Source organism: Pterocles gutturalis, unplaced genomic scaffold (genome assembly GCF_000699245.1).
Source record: "Pterocles gutturalis isolate BGI_N339 unplaced genomic scaffold, ASM69924v1 scaffold51771, whole genome shotgun sequence".
NCBI lineage: Eukaryota > Metazoa > Chordata > Aves > Pterocliformes > Pteroclidae > Pterocles > Pterocles gutturalis.
Genome location: NW_010099732.1, coordinates 1 through 12,407, shown reverse-complemented (window position 1 = coordinate 12,407; position 12,407 = coordinate 1). Strand labels below are relative to the sequence as shown.

General features: G+C 48.9%; 2 protein-coding genes across 2 annotated transcripts; one reads left to right on the top strand and one right to left on the bottom strand.

Annotated features, from left to right (window-relative positions):
- Window positions 1-235: 235 nt before the first annotated feature.
- Window positions 236-9,543, top strand: DNAJA3 (DnaJ (Hsp40) homolog, subfamily A, member 3; the record flags this gene model as incomplete). The annotated part of the gene is made up of 9 exons (XM_010077031.1): window positions 236-319; window positions 1,134-1,340; window positions 2,414-2,566; window positions 3,036-3,183; window positions 3,997-4,061; window positions 4,972-5,100; window positions 5,543-5,658; window positions 6,367-6,464; window positions 9,268-9,543. Coding segments are annotated over 9 exons (1,023 nt in total), but the record flags the coding sequence as incomplete, so codon positions are not given.
- A 1,412-nt stretch (window positions 9,544-10,955) lies between these two features.
- On the bottom strand, window positions 10,956-12,254 carry NMRAL1 (NmrA-like family domain containing 1; the record flags this gene model as incomplete). Its single annotated transcript, XM_010077022.1, is given in 3 exon segments — window positions 10,956-11,201; window positions 11,241-11,330; window positions 12,130-12,254. Coding segments are annotated over 3 exon segments (461 nt in total), but the record flags the coding sequence as incomplete, so codon positions are not given.
- Window positions 12,255-12,407: the final 153 nt, after the last annotated feature.

Here is a 12,407-nt window from a genome sequence, read left to right as displayed (position 1 = left end):
GGGGTGGCGCTGGGGGGCTCTCCAGAAGCCTGGGGTCCCCGTGCTGTCACCTCGGGTCTCTCTCGGGAATATCCTGGAGAGCAGCGTGTGCAGCTCCTTGTGTTGGGGTGATAACGGAAAATAACGGCTTTTCGTTCCCCAAAATAGCCAGACTGCATGCCAGGCTCTGCCCAGTGTGTTTTTCCTGGTGTGTGAGCCATTCCTTTTGTCTAATACTTGACTTTGTGTTGTTTAGCTGGCAAAGAAATACCACCCTGATACAAACAAGGATGACCCCAAAGCTAAAGAGAAGTTCGCTCAGCTGGCAGAAGCCTATGAGGTAATAGGCAGGAATTTATTGTCATGAAAATGGGGAAAGATGGGAGGGTAGATGGGGGGGGAAACATTTCTAGTGTGCGTTTCCTGTAAAACCATGGCAAATTTTTCACATCTGGTACTTAAGGCAGGAGTGCCTCTGTCCTAGTGGTGTCCCCAGAGGAAATTACCTAGCTCTAGTATCTGATTTAGCTGGATCTGTTTTGGGCTGTTTGAATTTGTGCTCCTTCTGAGCAGGGAGTGACTGGCACAGACGCTGTGGTCACTGCGGTGGAATTATTGGTCAGCTTAAATACACAAAAATCCCTGTCAGCAGTTAGTGGCAGTGTGAGACAGAGGAACCTGCCCAGCCCCATTTCCTCCTGCTCTTCACCTTGTTCAGAGATCTTCTTATGTTGGCTTTTGCTCTTGTGGGTTTTCAAATTTACTCCAGCACTCTTCCCACCAGCTTTTACACAATATATTAACGATATAACTTAAGCTATTCTTGCTTATTATAAATAAGCAAGATCTCACAATTTTCTTTTTCTCTCTCTGAGCTGAGAGAGAACGAGGGAAGCAGCAGCTTTTTAGTAATTCCTATCTTTTTCTCTCTCTGAGCTGAGAGAGAACAAGGGAAGCAGCAGCTTTTCAGTAATTCCTGTGCTGCTGAGCATGGGGATTGCCCTCCTTGGTGACAAGAAGGTTTGAGAACAGGGGCTTGTGGCAGTAACAACACCAGCAGCAGCCTGAAATTCTCCCGAGAGGAGCTGCGCTGCAGGTAGAGGCTGTCCAGTCCTTGGGATCTCTCCTGATGGCATCGTTCTTTTGCCTCGAAGGTATTAAGCGATGAAGTGAAGCGGAAACAATACGATGCGTACGGCACGGCCAGTTTTGATACTGGCGCAGCAGGTGCCGGCGCTGGGCAGCAGTACTGGAGCAGTGGTCCATCGATTGATCCAGAAGAGCTTTTCAGAAAAATCTTCGGAGAGTTTTCGGGATCTCCTTTTGGTGATTTTCAGAATGTCTTTGACCAGCCACAGGAGGTATGGAGTGCCTTTATTTCCTGAGTAATTAGATGAAAATGAGAAGTGAAAACCACAAAAGCTGGAGAGGGACACTGGTCTGTCACAGATCGCTCTGGAAGCGACCTTGAGCAAATAATTTGGTTCTGGGAATGCCAGCACACGTGTGTCCCACTGTACGGGTGGCAGAGTCACCTGTTCTTGGTAAGCTGTGTAGATACATCCTCCACACAGAATATTTTTTCTGGACTTGAGCTGCTTCATCTGGTGTTTACTGGCACCGGTTGGTGCTGCCAAACAATTCCATCATTGTAGTGGCATCTTTTCTGCTCTACGTTGATTTACATATGTCTGCTTTGATCTGTAACGCTAAAAACCACAAAATACCTTTTAACTATAAAACAAGCCTTCCAGCGCTAGGTTTGACTGCTTAATTGGCTTAATTGTGCAACTTAATTGGCTTAGCTTTGCCGTGGGGTCCATAATAAAATCCGTGTCTTGTTTTTTTGTACTGCAGCTAAATGCTTTTTTAAGCGTTGACAGTGTTGGTTCATGTGCTGCCTTCAGACACGCTGGGTATTCAGTACTTCTGGCTGTACTAAGAGTGGCCTTTCCACTATAAACAGAATTCCCTGTTTTGTGCAGTCATCTTTGCTGCTGTAAAGAGTTTCTTGAGGAGAAGCTTGGGATTCATTGGGATCGAAAGCCTTCTCCCTCACCCGTTCCTGCATTCCCACTAAGCGCAGCCTTTAGAAGCATTAAGAGTTCTCCCGAGGGCAGAAAAACGCTTGGCTTCTATTTTTACCTCCTTCTTTTATATTTTTAAATCTCGTTTCTGCTATGCAACTGCTCATCAGACTGGTGTAATTGTCATTCCTGTAATGTTTGCTATCCTTCTGTACCCCTTTTTATTTGTATGAGACAGATTATTGCTTCCTAAAGCGAGGCAGAACCCTTCTGAATCCATTTCTTCCCACCCTCTGTTACCTGGATGTATTTTAAGCATTGTTTGATATTTGACCTAAACCAGTTTCAGTCTGCTTAAGACCCCATCGCACATCAGCAGTAGACTGATGCATGTGTTTCCCGTACAGTACATCATGGAGCTGACGTTCACCCAAGCTGCAAAAGGCGTGAACAAGGAGATTGTGGTGAACATCAATGACTCCTGCGAGCGATGCAACGGAAAAGGAAACGAACCTGGTACCAAAGTGCAGCGCTGCCACTACTGCAGCGGCACGGGCATGGTAAGTGCTCTTTAAGACACAGATTGTCTGTTTAGTTGGTCAGAGGAGACTGCAGGCCCTTCCCAGCATTTCTTCCTGTGCTTCAATCCGATGGGTGCTTTTCACAGCTCAGTCCATGGCTTAGTCTCCCTAATGTTTTCCTGGATGCAGGCAGTAATTCACACAAGTGAGTTATACTTGGATTCCTCAAAATATGGATGTTTGTACTTCTTTGTGAAATACATTGTAAGGAGCTTTGTTCCTGCTTGCACATTAAAGCCTAGAGATGGAAAGTGGTGTGTTTCCCATCCCCTGGCCATGAGACACTCGCTCATAGTGATGGGTTTCATCGGAAATCAGAACGCGATGGAAACTGAATCTGATCCAGCTTCTCACAAGCAGCATCCCCTTTGCATTTCTGACTTTTGTGGAAGTTGAAAAATACCATCTTGGTACCAAATATTTGTACAATCTGTGTTTTCTTCACCAGGAGACGATAAACACCGGCCCTTTTGTAATGCGATCTACATGCCGACGATGCAGTGGCCGTGGTTCCATCATAACAACACCGTGTGTAGTTTGTCGAGGAACGGGGCAAACCAAACAGAAGAAGACAGTGATAGTTCCTGTGCCAGCTGGTTAGTGTTGCACTGGGGTGCTGCTCTCTGTTAATATAGTTATTTGCTTCCACAAGCAAGGCACTTGCCTCCAAAGCATGGCTGGTTCTTGCCAGGTACAAATGTGGGAGCAACATAAGAAGTTTTGCTGCAGAGAAGTTACCGTAAGAGCAAAGCAGGTTGATCACTTGGGAATTGAAAGGGTTCGTAGCGAGATGAACTTTCTGGCCATGGATATAAATGTTTGCTTTGCCCTTCCTGAGCCGAGCTTTTGGTTCTTGCATGGATCCTTCCAGGCAGCTTTTGAAGAGTGAAACTCTCAAAAGGTTTTGTTGCCTTGAGTCTTTTGTTTTTCCTTGATGAAGCTTGGGGGGAGGGTGGGAACCTTGAAAGCTTGGCTCAGAAAAGAGTGCAGATGGCCTTCCTCACCAAAGAGGATAAAATGAGGGATGGGGCTGAAGACTTGCTGCTTTGAGATTGCCCTGGGTGAGCAGCCTGTGATTTTCCTGCAGTTTGTGGAGGCTGCCCAGTGTTCCTTAGTCTGATGCATTTCCCTGAAGAATTCTGTAAGGGACTGAAGTAATGAGCCTGCTTGGCCTGTAGTGATCACCTCGGAGGTATAAACATAGGCTGACACCTCCCCTTCCTTTGGCCTCCTGTGGAGTGTCACTGTGCTGCCCACTGGTTCGCCTTGTGCTTCTGGATGCGCAGGTGCTGCGGTGGTGGCAGGCTTCTGGGGATGGCAAGAGAGCTGAAGAGAAAAGCTGTAGGTACTCAAGTAACGCATGGATTATAGTGCAAGGTAACGTTTTCTCTTTTTTTTCCTGATTGCAGGTGTTGAGGATGGGCAGACAGTTCGGATGCCTGTGGGGAGGAAAGAAATTTTCATTACTTTCAGGGTGTGTATTGTTATATTGTTGGCTGTTTTTATTATTTACATTGGTTGCTTGTTCCCCTTGCAACTGCCTGAGAAGTCTGAATGGGGGACGGAGGAGGAAGAGCGAGTGATCCTTTGGAGCAGCTGAGGAAACATGATCCACGTGAACTTTCTGAGACAGCAGAGGATCTGCATTGTAACAAGCGGCATAACATTAACCCTACTCATGAATTGTGCTCCTTGTTCCAGGACGAGGCCCTTATGGTAGCCTGCATCAAAATGCAGAGCAGGTTCTCAGTGCCCTGAATGACTTGGAAGCGTGAAGGAGCTGTCTGCTTGCAGTGGTGGGAGCACTGGGGAGGGCTGGGGAATGGCTGTGGGAGCCTGGCTGGTCGAGCGTCTGTTTGCAGACACACGTTAAGCGCTGCTTTCACAGGGGTTGTAGCTGGGGCCCTCTTCTCCTGTACGCATCCTGTCATACACACCTCTGTCAAGGAGAAAACTTTTTTCAGTACCTTTTTGGTGATGCACGAGGATTTAATTCTCTTCCAGCTTGTGAGGCCACTGCAAAGGTGCTTGCCTCCATCTTCTCCTCTTCTGGCTTTCTGCTGTTGAGAGTACTGGACAAGGCAGCACCTTCTCTGTCTCTGCAGAATCATACTGACGCTGGTAAATTAACAGGATTAGGGGAGGGAGTAGCTGAGATAAGCAGGCATCCTCCTAAGCTGCTGGCTAATTCCTGTTATGTCAAGATGTGTGTTTCTCTAAAAGACTAAACATTAGCGTGGACTTCTTAGCCATGCCGTTTGTGCACGGTAGAGGGTCTGACTGCAGGGTTCAGGCAGGTTTTATTATGAGAACTTTGAAAGCCATTTACTGTGAGAACTTCATGGTGGTGTGCTCACTTCTGTTTGGAACTGCCTGCCTTTTAGGTTCAAAAAAGCTCTGTGTTCAGAAGAAATGGAGCAGATATCCATTCAGACCTCCTCATTTCAATAGCACAGGCTATCCTGGGAGGCACAGCCAGATGTCAAGGCTTGTACGAGACGATCAATATCACGGTAAGTACCATCGTGTGGAAGAGCTTGGGCATAGATTGATGTGGAACAGCAGAGACTTCTCCTTTGCTGCACAGATGGTGCAAATCTCCTAATACAGAGTTTCAGAATTGTTCAGGATTGAGCGCTGGGTAGTTTGTGGCCTGCTTGGTCACACCTCCTTTCCTATCGCTGCGTAGGGACAGGGAGAGCGAGGGCTAGGGGCACTGCTGGACAAATCCCAACCAAGGTCTGCAGACTGTGTGAGGTTCTTCACTCGTTCCTTCAAAAGCTTTTCCATCATCACTGACTTAGCTTCTGAATGTGTCCAGATGCATGAATGTACCAGATCTCTCCCATCCTACTTTGAAGCTTGCTGGAGTAGTTAATTTCTGTAGACACATAATGTAATTACTACATAAATGGTTAAACTAGAGTAATAAATGTGATCCCTCTGTGTTCATAGATACCCCCTGGTATTCAGCCAGACCAGAGGATTCGAATGAGCGGGAAAGGCATTCCCAAGGTTAACAGCTACGGCTATGGAGACCACTACATTCACATAAAGATCAAAGTTCCTCAGTGAGTAGAGCTGATGCAAATTTCTGAAATCTTGAACTGTTTGCAAAAAATGTTTTTTACAAAGATTTTGTGAAAATTCCTTGCTGCTTTACCAAGATCATTAATTTCTCACTCTGCTTTTAATTCTGATGTGAGGTAGACTTTTTTTTTTTTTTAAATAATACCATTTGGCAGCCCAGCTCTAAAAGTCCTAAACCCTGGAAATCTATAAGTAATTCTTCACCTGCATGTTTGCCTGGCTACCTGCGATTCTGTCTGGATCCCAGTTACATAAATTCACGTGTCTGTGCTCTCACACTTACAGCTTAAAAGTCCTTGGCAGTTGCTTTTCAGACTGCTTGGCCACCCCGTACTCCTGTGGTGAAGGAAACTTTTTAGCTTGTATTGCTGCACTTGGCAAGAGAGTTCATTTCTTGAGCTCTCCCACCAGATGTGTGTCCTGTTACAGTTACACAGGGTTCTCAGCACTTGTTTTTTCACTGCAGTTTAGTGAAATGCAGCAGGTCATATCTCTTCTCTTCCACTGAGGCTTATTCTTTATAGATTGCTCATTTTAAGAGCACCATTGGGATTCGCCGTGTATGCCAGGTGTATTTGTCTTGTACTTCCAGTAGCTGCCTCTCATGCATGCCGCTGGAGGGGGTTAAGGAGCTCTGTAGATACATCTGTCCCTAAAGACCGCCACACACCTCTGTCTTCAACCTGCAGGAGGCTGACGGATCGCCAGAGAGCCTTAATGATGAGCTATGCCGAGGACGAGACAGATGTGGAGGGCACGGTGAACGGGGTCACAAATACAGCGTCAGGTGAGCGGTGGGAATTGGTGCTCCTTCCTCGTGGAGCTGGCGTGGGAGTGCAGAGCTCTTCCTGAGGGTTCCTGGGGAGGTAGGTGAGCCAAGGTCACCTTGAGACAGTGTGTGAGCCCAACCTGCCAAGCATGTTATATTGGAAATCGTAGGGTGTTAATGGGCTGTAGCACAAAGCAAGGAGGTAGCCTCTTCCCAGAGAGCTTTTCTTGAATCCTTACTGGAAAAATCCATGCATGAATAGAAAGCTGGGGTCCTGACAAGCTGTGGTGATGAATGCCTTCTGCTCCCTGCTTCTGCCCCTGTGCCAGAAGCAACTTGTCTTAGTAGCAGAGGCAGAAAAAGAGGATGTGCTTCAGGCCAATTTTCTGTGTGAGCTGGTCTGTCGTGCTTCTGACCACAGCGGGGATGTTTCTCCTTGAAAGCCAAAGGGGAGTGCTGCTGTCAAGGCTGCTCCAAGCCGAACGCTGTGCACAGGGGAAATTGTGGATAGAAACATTTGTTGGTGGTTCCAGCATGATGGAGCTTTGTAAAGCTGCTCTTTCAGCTCCAGACCAAAATTTTTGATTCAGCAATTATGTGCTTTTAAGTTTCAGGGGTGAGGTACCCGGCATCAGTAGCAGCTAAAGGCAAAACATATGGTAGAACAGTAAGGCAAGAGCTTTGTCTTTTGCTACTGGAAAACAATTTTTCCAGCAGTTTGGATTTCTTTTTACACTTGAACCCAAAAAGGGCATTTATGACTGCATCCAGCTAGGCAAAGGCGAGAGTCTTTCAAAGCTGCTCAATGATCCCACGAACTCTGGTCCTCTCTACTACGTGTGCCAATGTCTGAGGAATATAGGCTGAAATTTAGGGTACCAGAAGGCAGTATCTGCCAAATACTTACAATGTTAGGTTTTCTAGTGCTTCTGTAACACAGAAGTTAAGTCTTTTCTGCTGAGGGTAACCATTAAAGGTCAGCCTTGGGGGAAAGGGGAGAGAACTCCAAGCACAAAACTTTCATTCCAGCTTTTTAAAGGCATTTATATGCCAAAGGAAAAAAAGAACACTCTCCAAACTTGTGTAGAGACAGGCTGTTGCTGGAAGCGTGTCCTTGCTCTGGGAAGCAGAAATACCCTGAGTGGACAGAGGTGTGTTCTGCTGCAGGCCTCGGTATTTCACACCATTGCATCAGTCAGAGCTTGGCAGTCAGCTGTGGGAGGATGGGGAGGACTGGACTTTGCATACTCTGTGCACAAAGAAAGCTTGAGGAGGATCTGGAGGTCTTGTTATTGATGGTTTTACTGTAGAAAAAGCAGATCAGCAAAGAGAAGGTCTCCTTTGTTTGTGCTGTAGCCACTTCTGGAGGTACAAACAACTTCTCAGAACTTGTTTATACAGGAAAATTATGCTCATTGCTGCCAGTGAGATTCCTTATCTGGACACTTGTTCTGAAATACTTTAGCCTTTTTCATTCTAGCCCAAGTTCATTTTCTTCTTGATACTGTTTGTCTGAGCATTGCTTGAAATTACATGAAGCAGGCTCCCGGGATGGTTTTGCACTGCTTTGCTTCAACAAGTCACAACATGAAGAGAGGTTGTTCCAGGGACCACCAGTACAGCTTTGTGTTTTCCTGTAAAGTCGTGGCTGGCTGTGGTCAAGTTTACAACTTGGTTTTAGTGGCAGACTCAATTCCAAGTGCTTGTTTACAAAGTCTGTGAGGTCCCTGACTTGCTTGTGCAGCACGAGATTTCCTTCCCCGGTTGGAGGGCTGGGGAGAGGGGAAGGGCACAGTGTTACCTGGGCTCACGGTCTGCTCTTCCACTTCTGGGGTCTGGGCTCTCCAGTGCTCTTGCTTTGTCAGGGTTGCTGGTTTTTGGTGAGAGATGTGTCTGACTGCGGCCCTTTGCTGTTTGTGTCCAGGTGGCAGGGCCCGGGCTAGCGCTCACGCAGGCGGGGATAGGCCTGAGGCTGAGGAGAACAAGGAGGGATTCCTTTCCAAACTTAAGAAAATGTTTAGCTCCTGACACCCCATCTGAGGTAGGAGGCCTCTCGTGTGTTATTGTCGTCTTTCCCATACACAAAGCAGGACTTGCACTTCTTGGGAGGTAGAAGCAGCAAAAGCACAGCACTGCTTCTCACTTAGCCTCAGGCCTTCCAGCCACAGGCGTGAAAAGCCCTAGCTGTCCCCTGTCACCTGGAGCAAAGAGCCAGGGACTAAACCGCATTGTTGCTGCAGCAAAAAGCGGCAAAAATGCTGGATAAGTCTCCAGGGAGGTTGCTGGCCTCCCCTGCCGCTCTGTTTCCTCGCCCGCTCAGTGGCTGTACCTGATTCAAAGCACTGAGGGCATTCTTGTTAGCTGGTAAAGCTGGGACTGGGCAGTTCTGGTGCCACCACAAAGCCTGGGCTTGCTGGGAGGCTCACGTGGGCTGGCAGAGCCTCCGGTGCCGGTATGCTCAGGCTGGACTGACCCCTGCCAGGGGCTTACAGCACCAGGAAGGAATCAGTCCTTGTTGTAGAGCACAGCACAGCCCCATCACACAGACAAGGAGACTGTGTAACTCACAGTGCCATTTAGTTGGTGTTGGCCTGCTCTGAGGACTTGAAATATCTGTGGTGGACTCTGGTGTCTTGAGGTCCAGGGGCTCAGCTTCCCATCACTGCAGGCTTCAAACTCATCTGTTCTGTGTGGCTGACAGAGCATGGCGGCGGGGAGGAGCTCTCACACCTGCGCTAGCAAAGCAGGCTGCGGGGGCTGCTGCATGTCTCAGGAGGATTTGGTCGGGAAATGTGAAACTTTGCTCTTGCTTCAACCACAGGGAAGCGTTCTACTGGAAACTGAGAGCCAGTAGCAGCACACTGTCTTTGCTGTTGGGGATGAATCTTTCTGGCAGCAGGCTCTGGAGAGCGAAGGATGTCAGTCAGCAGCACAGTGGGAATCCCAGCTGGAGAGGCTACGTATCTCCTGAGGCACCAACAACACAAAGCCCACCCACCATCCTAGGAAACGGTAATGAAGGAAAACACCAGTTTTGCAGAAATGTGGCACTCTCTTGTGGTTCCTCCACAGTCCCTACTGTTGCTGGAAGCTTATTGAGTAAAAATTAAAGTTGAAATATTATTTAGACTCCAAAACAGGGGAAAGGTGAAATAAAAATTGTCCTTCCAGTGCAGAGTGGAGCAGTCTGCTGTATGGAGGCCAGGATGGCTGCTGCTCACTCGGGTGCCCTTCTGAATGCTAGATGTGCTTGGTGAACTTGTCACCACTTATTTTTTCTTAGGAGACTTGGTGGGTTGGCAAGTTTTAACCCCATCCTCACGGCTACCCTCCCACCTGTCCTGCACATCTCTGAGTGGGAAGTCTCCCTGGGGCTGCCCTGGCTCCCTCAGCAGCCATGGGGTTTCTCAGTCCTGCTGATTTCCTGCACAAAGAGCGGTGATGGAATCTGCACTTTGCTTCAGGTTTCCCTTCCCTCTCCCAAATTAACAAAAGTTACAACACAGGGGTGTCTGAATGGGTACCAGTTTATCACCAAGCCCCTTGCCAGTTCCAGACAATCTTTTATTACATTAGCACAGCCCCTGTAGCATAAATGAATGGTCAAAGAGTCATTGTTGTACATGTGTGAGAATACGAGTGAAGCGGATCACTCCTTCCAGCGAAGTCGAGCTTTTGCAGTATGATCATGGTTACTGCAGCCTGCTGTTGATAGTTATACCGTGCAGGTACCAGCAGCCCACCTACTAATCGACCAGTTAAACAAGGACGTGTCCTAGTCTTGCCCTCCTTAATTTGCTGAAATAAAGCACGCGTTGCCTCCTGATTAAACTGTCTGTAAAGTGATTCTGTATCCATGTAAATAAGATTGACTTCATAAAGATATTTAACACGTGCTGTGCGTTGCTGCCTCGTCTACTCTTCCAACCTTGTCTGTCACCCCCTTTCCCTCCCCAGCAACAGGGACAAAGGTCTTCTCTCGGACAAGGAGAGGATGGGGCTCGATGGACTGAGCATCTCTCTGGTGGCTGGGAATGACTTTAAGCACAAGCAAAGACTGACAGATCCCTGAGCTCTTACCCAAGCAGTACTTTAAGCATATGGTGGTGTAGGGGAAGGAGCTTTTAAAGTGAGTCTTAAATCTTAAGGTTGGACAGTCTTTCAAAGGTTTTACTCAGCTCCTGGGGGCAGGACCCCAAAGACCAGTCCACAGCAAGAGCTTGGAAAGAGGGAGAACCTGGGAAAACAAGCTGCTGCCACCACCCTACAGCCATGAAAACCCCCAGAATCACTCAACAAACACCTCCCTGAAAACAGAGTGCAAAGGTAGCACTTCTCTCACCTGCCTGGCAGCAGCTGTACAGCCCTTCCTCTTGTTCTAGTTGCGCTGGTCTGAAAAGTCTCAAGTTGCAGGAGAGCTCTGGAGTGCACGCGTGGACCAAAGAAAGCTCTTCCCCACCCTGGCAGGGTCAGCCTTTCACAAGGGTGCTAGCGGAAAGACAGCACAGCTCACCTCCTTGGCTGGTTCCTGCTACCTGCTGCAGAAGCACAGGTGGAAGAGGAGGCAAGGAAGGGCTGGAAGGCGGCCTTATTGTCTGCTGCCCGCTGAGGGAAGGTGCAGGCCTTGGGGTTGAGCTTCATGGTGAGGCCTGCGTTGTAGTCTGGCTTCAGGGCATAGAAATTGAAAAGGAAGTTCTAGAAGTAGAATGGCAGTCAGATGGTCCTGGTGGGAACGCCAACATCCTGGAAGTACTCCTCCACTCACCTTTGCTGGCAGAGTGGAGCACCTCCAGCTGCTCCCATCAGCTGCTTCATGTTCTCCAGGCCACTGTACACGACATGGTGCAGACCAAGGTGCTTCAACAGATCAACAAGCTGCTTTCCCTGGAGGAAGGGTGAAGCTGACCATGAAAAGGGGAATGAGACGGGGGGGGGCTCTCACCATGCTCCCCCCCTCCTTCATTGCACTGAACAGGATCCAACACACACCAGCTGAGCAAGCTCCTCTGCATCTGGCACCCCAAGCACTCAGCTGCTTGCTGAGCAGACCCAGCGAGCCTGTGAACTGCCCAGGTGGAGCGGAGTCCTCTGCTTACACCATCCTCCATTAGAAAGCCCCCACACCCTCCAGCTGTGGTGCCAGCTCCTCCACCAAGCACACACACACCAGCCCTGAAGAGCTGCCGGGGGCCAACATATCTGCCCTGACCTATCTTATGTTTTGTTTGCTGCCATCCAGGCATGACAGTTATGCCACCTGGTGAAATGTGAACACCACCCTTGGGGAAGGCCCTGAGATTGCTCATACTGCAGCACATTTTGACCCCAAAGCTACAAGTGCAGAGAACTACAGGACTGCAGGCAGCGACAGTCCTGGCTCGGTCCCTGGATGGCTCTGTGGAGCTGCGTCTTCCTCCTCTGATTCCTGGGCAGTGAGTGCTCTTTGCCACACTAAGTACGGAGGCATTTAACCACTCCCTGAAGGCACAAGATCCTGGAGCCACACAACTGCAAGAGAACAAGGAACAAGTTCTGTTTGCAAGAACCAGGACCTGGTTTGTTTGCGAGGCCTTGGGACTTTTCTGGACAGGCCACTTGAACCATCAGGGCTGGCAAGGCTGTCCCTTGATCCCCCCTCCCATGCCATTCTGCATGTGGTCCCAGTTAAAGCAAGCACCGGTACCTGCACTATTCCTCTCTCTTTGCTGCAGCGCTCCCAGAAGCTGGTTACAGCAAAGGCTCCGTAAGCGCACACCAAGACTAGCTCCAGTAGTGGCTCATCATCCTCATCGGCCTTCACAGCCTCAGCTCCTCAGCCTCCCTCTTCACGGCGCGCCGTGTCCCCTGAATGTCCCATCCTCTAGCAGAGCCCTCAGCCTCCCTCTTCACGGCGCGCCGTGTCACCTGAATGTCCCATCCTCTAGCAGAGCCTGGGCCACGCAGCCCCCTGCGGGCACAGCC